Source organism: Notolepis coatsorum, assembly GCF_963971535.1.
Source record: "Notolepis coatsorum genome assembly, chromosome: 2".
In the NCBI taxonomy this organism is placed as follows: Eukaryota; Metazoa; Chordata; class Actinopteri; order Aulopiformes; family Paralepididae; genus Notolepis; species Notolepis coatsorum.
This window is the reverse complement of record NC_140166.1, coordinates 227,964,497-227,977,288: the sequence shown is the minus strand read 5'-3', so window position 1 is coordinate 227,977,288 and position 12,792 is coordinate 227,964,497. Positions and strand designations below refer to the sequence as shown.

Below are 12,792 nucleotides of genomic sequence, written 5' to 3'. Positions count from 1 at the left end.
GGGTAAGGCTGGTGGCGCCTAGGGGTCGCTTCCAATAGGAGAACGAATATTATGGTCTGTCCTGCTACCAGGTAAAGGGATATTCCGTATATATTGTACAAGGAATATACAGGGGATATCAAACGATATGCAGATATTATACATGGGATCTCAGGCAATAAATATATATATTCGGTTTAATCTGACCCTTTGTAACAGCCGCCCCCTAATTAGTCCCACCTAATTAGCTAAGCAGGGACAGATTAGCCGCACTGTCCACTACTCAATGTCTGTGAGGGGTCGGGCAGTTCACAAAGTCAGGGGTCATGGTCGTCATTAGGCAAGTCGGGGAGCCTTGGCGACTCTATCAGCCTCGCCACGGGTCGGTTGTAGATCCGCCCTTGGCCGAGCACTTCTGCCACTCTGACTTTTCCGTCGGTACCAGTGGTCACTTTGCTTACGCGGCCGGCCGGCCACGCAGCTCGGGGTAGTGACTGGTCTATGGTCATGGCGACTGGACGGGATGAAGGGGGGCTTAGGAGGAAGCGGGCCTGAGACTGCTTTGATCTGGGCTTGGCTGTGCTTTCTCCTTCTCCGTCTGTTTCTCTTGTTCGCTCTGTACCCCGTGTGAGGAGGGGCCGGTCCCGGCCGCCCCGTCAAGGAGTCGCTTGGGGTGCTGGGTTCGAGGTCAGCTACGTCTGAAGCGCAGCTGAGGGGGGTGGAGTTCCGAACTCCCTCTGGTACCCACGGTTCTCTCACGGGCCTCTCGCTTAATGTCAATAGCCTCTGCTGTATGGGGGAGAGGCCGGTGTCGCTCGCCTCTGTGTGTAGGCAGCTAGTGGCTGCTGTTCGGTTGAGAGATTTAGCGAGGGGGCCTTGTAGGGTCCACCCTAGGCGGGTCTCGACTGCTGCAGGACAGCCTCGGGTTCCGGTATGGACCCGGTCTATCAGGACGATGAGGTCTGCATGGTCTGAGCCTATCAGCAGGGTCGGGGTGGCGCCGTCTATGAGCGGGATAGGTAGTTGACGCAGGTGCACGTATTTGTCCATCAGCTTGGTGACAGGGTAGGTGTACTGCGATAGTCCTATTTCTTGGCTGGTGAAAGCATTTGTAATCCTATACCGTCGCTCTGGCTGCCCGCTTGCTGCGATAGTGAAGGAGACATTCTCGCCCTTTATCGTCTTTAAATCTCTTCTTATTGTCCGAATCGTCATTTGGTTCTCGCTCCCCCGCAGTCCCAGCTGGGCCGCAGCGGACGCGAGCAGAAGGGTCTTCTCTGACCCGTCATCAAGGACGGCGTAAGTGTCCATGACTTTGTCCCCGTGGCTCAGGAGCACTCTGACCACTTTGAGGAGCACACGGGGGGTCCCGCTATGCTGGGGGTCTATGTGGAGCACTCCTGTCTCGGGTGGTGACGTAGACTCTATATGGCACGAGTCGCACCTTGACTCCCAGTGTCTGCCGTAGCAGTCGGGACACCAGGGAGCGGTCTGGTGGAACTTTGGTTCTGGTGCCACCGCCTCGGCATGGTACAGTACCGCGACGGGCCCACTCGGTTGTCCTGGCTGACGCTTGTTGATGTCGTGCAGGACCTCCAGGTGGGTGCCACCGCACCTGCTGCACTTTTTCTTCAGGTGGCACTCAGCTGCTAGGTGGCTGCGCGCGCAGCGGAAGCAGCGGCGGTGGTCCTTGACCCACTGGCTCACATCATCCGTGGTCAGCTTCTTGAAATCCTCGCACTGGTGGAGCCGATGTTCTCCCTCACAGTACTGGCACTCGATCTTCCACTGGTCCTCTTTCGTCGAGGGGGTGTTGTGGTTGGAGTGCTGCGGTACTGACTCTGATTGGTGCATGACAGTCACCGATCTTCTTCCATCATTTATTCTCCTGGGTCCCTCTCTGGAGCTTGGCGTGCTCCGCCCAAATGTATCTAGTCGTAAGCTGCTGACTTCTCTCGCCAGGAAGTCGGCTAGATCAAGGAGGGATGGCTCGGGGCCGTCGGGGTCGCGGTAGTCCCTCTGCCGCCGAAAGCGCTCCTGTCTTGCGGGTGGCAGCTTCTCCAAAATCCTCTCAACGTTAGAGTTGGCGTATAGCTCATGCCTGCCCTTCTCCCGTTGCGCTCCCAGCATCCCCACCAGGGACTGCACTTTGATTGACAGGTCGTCTAGTGAGCGATTGTCTGTGGCTGGGGGTAGGCGGTCAATATGCCTTATCTCTTCTATTACGTAATCCCATATACGTCCATATCTCTGGTCCAGCGCTGCAAGGGCCGCTGTGTATGGGGTCGTAGAGGTAGCATAGGCCAGCGCTATATTGTGCGCTCACGGTACTTTCAGGTGCTTCAGTAATATTGCATACTTGTGGCGTTCATCAGCGACATCCACCATCATTGTCTCTAAGCACATCCGGAGCTCCGTGTACTGTGCTCGACTCTCATAGGCGAAGTCGGGAAATGACGGCGTGGCAATGTATGAGGTCATGGATGACTGGCACATCGGTGAGCGTTGGGGGAGAGGCCTCCTAGGCGAGTCTCCTCTTGCGTGTCGTCTTGGGCTGGTACTTGGTGGGTACCGAAGGTCGGGTACCCAGGTGCTGTTCCTCGGGGCTGACGGTGCGTCAAACTCACCCGTGAGTTGAGTCGGGGGTTTGTAGCGCAGGGCCTCGGGGCTGACTTCTGGGCTGTACTGGACCTCCTGGTCCTGAGTACGTTGCTGCTGGTCGGGGCTGTACTGGGCCTCCTGGGCCAGAGCACGTTGCTGCTGGTCGGCTTGACACTCCTCTTCCTCCTCCTCCTCTTCCTCTGCTAGGACCTGGAGTCTTTTGTTCAGTCTCTCGGCGTGGTCCGGTTCTGTACCCCGGTTGCTAGGTCTCGTATGGACCGGCTGGGGAGGGGGTTCAGAGACGTGGGCAGGCTCCTCCTGTTGGCGGGGTCCCGGGTCGCTTCGTCGGGTAGGGGAATGTGTCCTAGACCCGTGTCTCGACGATCTCTGGGAGCTCCGTGCGGAGTGAGGGGGTGTCGCCATGGCAACCAGTTTGTCCATCAGCTCCGCCTGCAGCCGGTCGCGCTCTGCCTCGCGCCGGGCATGGGCTGCGTCGCGCGCTGCTTCGCGCTGGGCATTGGCGGCGTCGCGCTGCGCATTGGCGCTGGCCTGGGCAGCGTCGCGCTGTGCGTTGGCGACGTTGCGCTGGGCATTGGCGCTGGCATGGGCAGCGTGGAGCTGTGCATTTGCGGCGGCGTGCTGTGCATTTGCGGCGGCGTGCTGTGCATCGGCGCGGCTTCTCTCAATGTTCTCTTCTGTCTGGAGGCGTCTGGTCTCCAGCCTTATGCGGTCGTCTTCACTCCTTTGTTGCGCCTGGAAGCGCTCTCGCTCGCAAACTGTTCGCGCTCGCGCGTCTGTTGCGCTTGAAGTCGATCGCGTTTGGTGGAGGCTGCCAGGGTGGCGATGAGTGCTTGCGCCAGCATCTTGTCCGCCGCGCTGGGGGAAGACGCGGTTCGGGGCGATCGGCTCCCGGCAGTACTGGTTGGAGATCCGTTCTCCTGTTGCGTACCGAGGAGATCCGTCTCCTGGGTGCGCGTCTCTTTAGGGTTGTCTTCCTCCCGGAGCTGATCGGGGGCTATTTGTTCGGTATTGTCTGGGGGTAAAGTCGTGTCAGTTCCCTCCTGGTCCCCACCGTGAGCTTGGTCAGTTACATTAGCACCCACTAGGGCCTCTGTGGTCGGGGTAACCTGGTTGTTAAGGTCAGACATAATTTTACTTTCTACTTTTTCCGCGTTTAACTTCCCTTTAAAGCTAGGTATTGGACTGACAGAGTATGCCTCCAGGTAGGGAGGTGGCTGTCGTCTGCGCTGCGGGCGATCTAGCTTAGGAGAACCGTTTGTGGAGTGTTCGTCATCGGCCATGTCAATATTAATATTATATTAATATTACGCTGATTATTCTCCGGCTATCGAAGGACCAATTGTAACTGAGGGGTACAATTCCCTGACTGTATTAATCAAGTACTGATATCATTAAATCACTACCGTCTATGTACTCCTGGCCAATACTGTACATAAGTATATTAGATTAGAACACTCCCACAATAACACGGTTTTCCACACAAAATACTCATTTATAATATTTATTACATAAAAGGGATTATATTACATGACTTAGTTGCGCTTATAAGGCAAATAGAATGTGCATAGGCGAGTCAATAGTAAATATTAAGGATTATCTCTGGTACTCTGGGATAGGGGTACTACCGGTTGTAAGCCAGCAGAGGGAGGCAAAGCTCTAGGCAAGTCAATGGTTCACTGAGGCGATGTCACCCCTGGAGCAGCGGGGATAGGCAGCCTGGTTCCAGGATGCGCGCCGTGTAGGTGAAAGCTGTGGAGTCTCTGGTACGACAGAAACGGGCTGGAGTGATGGTCTCCACGGGCACGTGGATCCCACAGCAGTGGGGTAGGCGGTTCTCTGTTCCAGCAGCTTGGTGAAGAATGAAGAATAATAATCCTTGCCGGAAAAGTGGCACTGCGGGCGGGGTGTAAATCCCCCGTGGTGCTGCTGCTCCGGTGTAGATATCCTCCGGTGCGGTAGTGCACGGTTAAACTTGACGTTACTATACTATTAGCACGGGCAATAAGTGCTCTATGTCGACGCACAATTACTCACTCCACGTGGTCTTTGACTCGTAATGAAGGTTTACTAATGAATAGAGAACGATACGACAAACAGACGTATTAGGATAACACGAGGCTCTATCTTGGGGCAATGCGAGCCCTGCTATGCCCACGTTGCGTAGTGGGTGAGACGTTGCTTGGATAACTGAACCAGACTGAACTGAAGGCGAACTGAAGAGGAACTGCAAGGGGGGTTCTGTATTCGCCGCGCTATATTTATATGTGCGGGGGGTAAACGATGGTGCCAGCCTGCTCACTGTCTCGTAGCCTTGGGCGAAAGCGGCATGTTTGGGCAAGTCCTGGCGGTAGCTTTCAAGTCAGCTCGAGGGGGGTAAGGCTGGTGGCGCCTAGGGGTCGCTTCCAATAGGAGAACGAATATTATGGTCTGTCCTGCTACCAGGTAAAGGGATATTCCGTATATATTGTACAAGGAATATACAGGGGATATCAAACGATATGCAGATATTATACATGGGATCTCAGGCAATAAATATATATATTCGGTTTAATCTGACCCTTTGTAACAGGAGTAATCTAAAAACTCTGGCTCCAACCTGCTGCTTCATGAGAGCAATGGCGCCATCGTCTGTAAAAATCAGGTGACTGCAAGTTCTGCAACTAGTGGATGTCCCTCATCCTTGACATAAATCATTTGATGTATAATTAAATCAAAGGAAATGCGTTTGTTTTGGCAAAATTCTTCTGCTCTGTGTGACAATAAATAAATGAATGATGATATGCAATTTAAAACCAAAACTAAGGCCTCAGTATGAGTTTAAGACGTGAACATGGTCATGTTTGTTGAATAAAATTTTTTAAATAAAATAAAAATAAAATAAAAAATCCTGTTTAAAAAAAAAATTGTATCCCGATCTTCTGAAAATCACGTGATCGGCCCCCGATAACGATCACGTGATCGGATCGGGGCACATCCCTAATTTCGATTAATCGATGCATCGTTATACCCCTACCGGTTACACAGAGTGTTTGAGGCTCTCACCAAACATCACCTGACCCTGAACAGCGACAAATGTCTATTCTCACTCAGTGCAGACTGTGGATTTCATCGGATTCCGCCTCTCTGGTGATGGTGGCGTCGCACCTCTCTCTTCCAACGTCGAGACAATACAGCGCATCCCAGAACCAACCGCCATCACACAGGTCGCCTCGTTCCTGGGAATGACCGCTTATTACTTGGCGTTTCCTGCCCAACTACTCACACACTACGTGTGTCCTCATTGTCCTAGCGGTGATAAACAAACACAAACAACACATAATTCCTCATTTTGGAACTGGAACTTTATTCTTTTATTTTGGTCAATAATTTGTACATAACCCGATACATCCGATGGAAGATAGTTGTTTGGACAGAGTTCACTTTCTCATTCTGTGTGTCTTGCTCATCACGGTGCTTGCTAGAATGTGTTGATCTGACCAAGCATGGTTTCATTTGCATGTATATTACAGTTACAAGTTTCCAAAGACAGACATTTGTCAAACACATAAATGTTACAGGCAGTTGTAGAGCACCAGTTTGAGTATCTTTTAACCTTTATTTCAGATTCCTTAAAACTACTAGATATATTGTTGTTGGAAAATAACCATGAATTCCACATTTCCATTAAACCCCAGCATTTCCTTAGCATTTTGGCACATTTCTAACCTTGCCTGTTAAAATATGATTGAGACAATTTGCAGAAATTGTAACAAAATGTTCTTTATTCTACAGCGAGAACATAATCTCAATGGCATTTTGTAAACTGGACTTTCACTCTGAGTAGTTCACATATTTAGTAAGGATTTAAGGTTTAATTTATTGTGTGAACTCAGGTGGAGGAAATCAAGAAACCAGAGAAAGAGCAGTGAACATTGTCTGCAGCAAAGATACCATTGCTCTCCTCATCAGGAACCTGCATGTAGACCTTGTTGTGGACGTTCAGCATAAGGACAGCACTGCCAGACATCTGATCCAGGAAGCCCTTGTTGTACTCATCATAGGTGAACATGACAGGATCCCCGTTTCTGTAAAGGGCCACCAATGCATTGGCGCCATTGACATGCATATGGTAGGAGAAATAGTAGAGGCCTGGGATCTGGCAGGTAAACACACCGCTCTGGGGGTCATAGTGGTTCTGACCGTTGTACAGAACCTGAGCGAACTGAATGGGCTTTCCTGCAGGGGGATAAGCCCTGGTCAGCACGGCACTGAAGGCCGACACGGGGGCCTTCGTCACCTCATGACTTCCCTCTGTTCCTTTGTCCGTTGCACCAGGAGCGCCTGCGGCAGGTCCATGGCCCACGGGTCCTGCCCCGCCTGGCTCACCTTCAACGGCTGGGAAAATGGATATGGATATGGTTACATATGATGCAAACAACTGTTACATGATCACAATGGACCTATCCCAAACCCGCCCTACTGCATTCATTCATTACGCACGTAGACTATACAGTACTGCGAGCGCGTGTGCGTGTGTGTGTGTGTGCGCGCGCGCGCTCTGCGGCAGGTGGCCACGAGCTGTAGTAGCCTGTATATATGATGACAATACATTAATCTAATCTCATTTTGATCGGTCGCAAAGCGCTTCCGCCACCATTTTTACACGGCTGCATCGCATCAGTTGCATTTAAGGAGCTGGACAGGTGTGTCTAAACTCTCGACTTGTTGCGATTTCATTTGCACACGGCACAGAGCCTGGCTTATAAGGAGCTCTCGGAGGCGTGTCTTGTATGCAAATGACCTAGATGGGAACGCACGTTCATAGTGACATTCCTCATCGCCGGCATCACAGCTGGGATGGTTTGGGCCACTTAAGACAGCTTGCCCACGCGTTGGTGAATCAGGCTGTACTTGTCGGCGATTCTGTCTCAGTCGGTTCCAAGATGGTTGCCCTAAGAGTAGTCTTTGGGAAATGTTGGAGAATGAGACCCAATGGGCCTCATTCAACAATGCTCTCTTATTATTTTTCTTATATTCTCGCTTACCTGTCTGTTAAGAGAACAATAAGAAAAGCCACCGCCACATTCATCAAGCCGTTCTTAAGGTCCAAATCTGTGCTTACCCAGGTGTCTTGCATGATGAATCCCACTCATTCTTAAACTGAAATGCGCGTTCACGCTCAATTAATTTACACGCCCGCCATCTCCTTATAAGGCGAATGAGGCATGTGTAAAACAGCTGTGGTTCGGCATCTGATCCCTTCAACAGGAAGCGATTTGCGACTGATCTCAAAATGACACACACACACTGACACGTCTCACGACTCGCGACTCAGTGCATGTGTGTGTGTTTTCCTGTGGGTCGCTTATCGCATGTGTGTGTGTTAATCTGATGACAAATAAAGACTTATACTTGTACTTATACGTACTGTATAGTGCAAAATAAATCGTTCCAGCAAAGTAGGCTTTGTCAATACTGAATGACTGCGTGCTTGTCAAGAACCAATTGCGCAGTATACTGATATGTACTGTATATGCCGCTGATCCTATGCTCTCTCCTTTCAGAGAGAGATGACAGGTGACAGATCCGGTATTTCCAAACCTATAGGTCTGTCACCTGTCATCTCTCTCTGAAAGGTCCCATTGTTCTGTGTGAAAATAAACGTCAGGTTTGCCAGTCAGTCACTGACCTCTTTGCAGTGTACTATGTCGGCTAAACGAGTTCCACTCCCAAGTGCTGCTTTGATGCTTTTTTATGAAGCATAGAAAAATGGCAATTGTCATTGGCTCTCACATTTGCAGACAGCTCGGTTGCGTAAGAATGGCTCCTACTGAAAGGTTGGCGATGAGAATAGCTTAAATACTTTCATCCAAGGATTGTGTGTTTATTTGCGTGGGTCTTAAACATTTGCAGAGGGTCACCATATCCCATACATTTATTTGTCTTTTTTCTCATTTATTTATTATTTTCTATTTATTTTTAATCACAGATAAGTCAGTGCCACACCCTCTAAGATTTGACTGTGACAATATAAATAGTGTATTGGCTCGGTTAAGTCATGTGTTCAGCCATTTTAACACATTCCCTGCCACGCTTCTATCCATCAATGTAGGATCACTGCCACCAGTCTAAGCCTATGGAGATGTTCACCTTCTTTGCAGGGCTATAACTTTTTAAATTGTATTGCTAAATTGACATTACTATGGCCCATTCAACATCGATTATCTATCGTTCAGGATGTAGGAACATTATACTTTTTCATTCATAGATTCTTCCAAAAATACCTTCTAGAATATAAGTATGTTTTTATCGTTTTCTGCAGTAATTCATAGAACGTGAGTTATAGGCATAAACGCATATATAGATTATCAACTGCCGTTTATTGCCGATACACGCTATATTAAAAAAATCAACTGTACATGATCGTATACGTTGATTCATCATGCGCGGATGAAAGGGGGGGGGGGGTCATTTATAATTCCGTGATCGTCAGTAAATGCTTTATGTAGTATGGGTGATATATTTATCTGATCGGTTTGCAGTGAAAAGAATAAACAATCAAGCTGAAAGTAACGTTACTGTCCTCTTACCGTTTGCAGATGAGACTGGAGGAAAAAGATCCCACTTATTTGACGTCGATCGACTAGATCCATTTCCGGTTTGTATGGCGCAATAAACGCCCAAATCATATCGATTATTGAGTTATGGCAGCGATCCATATGCACGCCAGTGTGTGTCTGTAGTCCCGCAACGATATGTGACTGCCGGACGGATTTCCCAGATGCACCGAGATCACCAGATCCACTTCCGGTTGTAACTCGCCCGATCATCCACCAGGCGGCGGTATTGAGGCGTTGCACTGTTGTGCATGGTCCCACTGTATCACCAGAGGCTGGGTGGCGGAATTATGAATGCCATGGCGAAAAAATGAAATATGATCTCAATAACGTCGTACAGCATGGTCTGGCAGAATTAGCATGGCCAGCAAACACGTCGTACGCCGTTTTTGGCGGTCAATGTGTTAAGATTCAGTACAATGAAAATTGTGTTTTTCAATCTTGTTGCATTTTTCTTTTACACAAGGTATATGTTGACATACAATTTCCCAAAATGTTAGAACTGTTGTGAAAATGATGACTAAAGCCCTTTGATCTCTACCCCCCTGGATATCAGCAAAATGAGACATTTCAGATATCTAATTCGCTTTCTTTGAAATATCGCATAATACACGCAGGTTACTCTGATTGGCCCACCAGTCACATCCAGCTGAGTGAGTCAGAGGAAAGTGGTGCATCTCTACTATAGATAATATATACTATAGATTCTATAGTGTCTAGTGAACAGAAGGCCACACCCCTCAGCTGTGCCCCTAAAACACTTGATGCACCTGAAGCTGAAAAGATTATATCTATGACATTAACATTCCACAATAAGCAATTTGTGATTGAATTACAACACCATTGTACTGGTAGATGGAACTGATGAGACATCATCACACATGGATTTCTTAACGTCTTTTCCCAGAGATTAATTAAAAAGATACGAGCAAATATCTTTACCTTCATCATGTGCTCAGTTACTATGCGCTCCAAAGTTTTATGAATCTGATTGTTGTCTTGCTTTGCAACATCATTATGTCACAAGTTTAGGTCTTGAAGGATGAACTTTATAAAAGGATAATGCACTGTAACTGTCATCTTTCATCCGCTACTCTTTGTTCTACTCAAGTTGCCCCGAGTGTTGTTTCGATTCTGTGCATCAATGTATCAACTGTATCCATGTCCCCAACCACTGCACTTTACTGTCTTATTGTTGTCTCACTGTTATGTCCTGTTTTGCACTTATTTATTTATTATTATGTTTATTCCTATTTGTGAAAAAAAATGCATGCACTGAAATGTCAAATCACGTTCCATTTGTACCTGTACAATATGGTGAATAAAGTAATCTGAATCTGAATCTGAATCAAAATGATGGATTAGCTAATTGTGTGTTTGCCTTGTTGCTGCTGCCATTTACCTACAGTAACATGCTGGGCTGAAGTTTGATCACTAAATCGAAGATAGATGCAGTTCTTTCCTTTTTTGCATGTGTTCACCCATATCCTCATTTGCCAGAATGGCATTTTAACCTGCCTTGCATCGTTATTGTCGTTGTGGTAAATAAAAATAGTAAATGGTGCAGTTTTATAGCTTTTATCCAAATCGCTTTACAGTTTGTTCCTCACATTCACACGAGGACGGCCGAGGCGACTGCTCTACCTCCAGAGCCACTGTCACCCCCTCTGTTCAGACTGCCACCAGAACATTAGGCACACGTTTCATCGTGAATAGTGCACGTTTCTACATGAACGTGCACGTTTCTACAATTATTTAATGCAACTTACGGGTGCTGTTGACTGGAAGACATGCTGCCAGGAGGACGAAGAGAATGCTTGTTATCCTCAGGTCCATCTTCGGAAGAAGCTAAACCTGTAAAAGAAATGATCACATTTACAACAACAACAACAACTGTATCATCGCTAGCGTCTCTGTTGTGAAGCAGTAATCGGAACCCATACAAATAATAATAATAATAATAATAATAATAATAATAATAATAATAATAATTTGAATGTTGATAGTGAGTCAGACTGTACACAGTAGCGTGGAGAACGAAAATGAGAACAGAAAAGAGTAACTTCCCAACTCCTTTCCTTCAATGTAATCTTTAAGACATTGTTATACTGGCCCGTTGTCTCGTCACCCAGTGAACTGAGCCCTGAAAAGTGGTTCTTTAGCTTTCCATGACTATAGCTGGGTTCACGCAGGAACTGAAAATCAGAGTCTTAACCATGTGCTACTTAGAGCTGAGTCTCCTTCATAATTCTTCTATGATGACAGAAGACCATATTTGGGTCTAATTGGGTTAAAAATAGGGATGTTCGATATTGGCTTTTTTACCGATATCCGATATACCGATATTGTCCAAATCTTAATTACCGATACCGATATCAACCGATACCGATATATGTAGGGTTCTCGGGGAATTAACACAACATTATGCATACTTTTGACAATAAATAAAATAAGAATTTGTTCTTACATGCTTGCCTGGGTAAATAAAGGTTAAATAAATGTAAAAAGAAAAAGAATATTTGAAAACCGATACCGATAATTTCCGATATCACATTTGAATGCCAATATCGGCCGATAATATCGGACATCCCTAGTTAAACACCAAGCTTCTCCGGAAACCCAGCCTTAGCGTGCGGCCCGCTGGACCAGTCGTAACCCTTTCACTGCCGCACTACCAAACGGTTAACCCTTTCACTGCGTCAATACACAGAAGGTTAACCCTTTTCACTGCCACACGACAGCAGGTTAACCCTTTCACTGCCACACTACAGAAGGTTAACCCTCTACGATCACACTACCGACGGGTAACCTTCTGTAGTGCGGCAGTGAAAGGGTTAAAGGGCATGTCGCCAACTTCAAGCCGCATCTGAGAACCGACGCGGCCGCGAGAGGAAGTCACACCTACCGGCAGGTTCACACAGTGGGGTCAGGAGGAGGCTGCAGTCCTGGTACAGAGCTGTATCTCCTGAAGGCTGGAGGAGCTGGAGGTGCTGCTGCTGCTGTTCTCCAGGGCACTGGGCTCTTGGTATTTATAACAAGTCGGTCCCCAGCGTCACACACTCTACCTAGGATGGAGGCCCCTCCCTGCTCTGATGTCGTCTTTAACGAGGGGTGCCATGTCCTCAGAAGAGAACCCTTTGAAATTCCTTTTAGGTGACTTGTATTTTTATTTATTTTTTTATGTTTTTATATTCTTCTCTTTTCTGTTTTGTGTATCATTTCCAGGCCCGGACTGGCCATCGGGAGCACCGGGAGTTTTCCCGGTGGCCTGGCCTGTGCTGATTACAAAAAATATTATATAAAAATCTTCCTACTATACTAATATGTCTTTACTACTAGGCACTCAACACTGCAGCACCCACGTTTCAGCACTGTTTGATGAACATTGTTACTCAGTTGTACCCTTCCTGCTGACTTGTCGTACAGAACTTAATGACAAAATGTAAAATGTAAATGTAACAGTGATGTGATGTAAGGGGGAAGTCCATCCAACCTTTTCATAAAGGACACAGTGGTGGGTATCAACATAGCAATACCTTGTCTCATAGGGACTGACCTTGTTTTTTGGTGAAGTGCCCCATTAAGTGAAGAGTTT

At 47.6% G+C, this 12,792-nt stretch overlaps 1 protein-coding gene across 1 annotated transcript; it reads right to left on the bottom strand.

Annotated features, from left to right (window-relative positions):
- Positions 1 to 5,943: 5,943 nt before the first annotated feature.
- Positions 5,944 to 12,206, bottom strand: LOC311248856 (collagen alpha-1(X) chain-like). Its single transcript, XM_084338086.1, has 3 exons — positions 12,103 to 12,206; positions 10,967 to 11,051; positions 5,944 to 6,975 (listed from the first exon to the last, which is right to left on the bottom strand). The coding sequence occupies exons 2-3, from the start codon at positions 11,031 to 11,033 to the stop codon at positions 6,470 to 6,472; spliced, it is 573 nt and encodes a 190-aa protein (XP_084194212.1). The 5' UTR covers positions 11,034 to 11,051; positions 12,103 to 12,206; the 3' UTR covers positions 5,944 to 6,469.
- Positions 12,207 to 12,792: the final 586 nt, after the last annotated feature.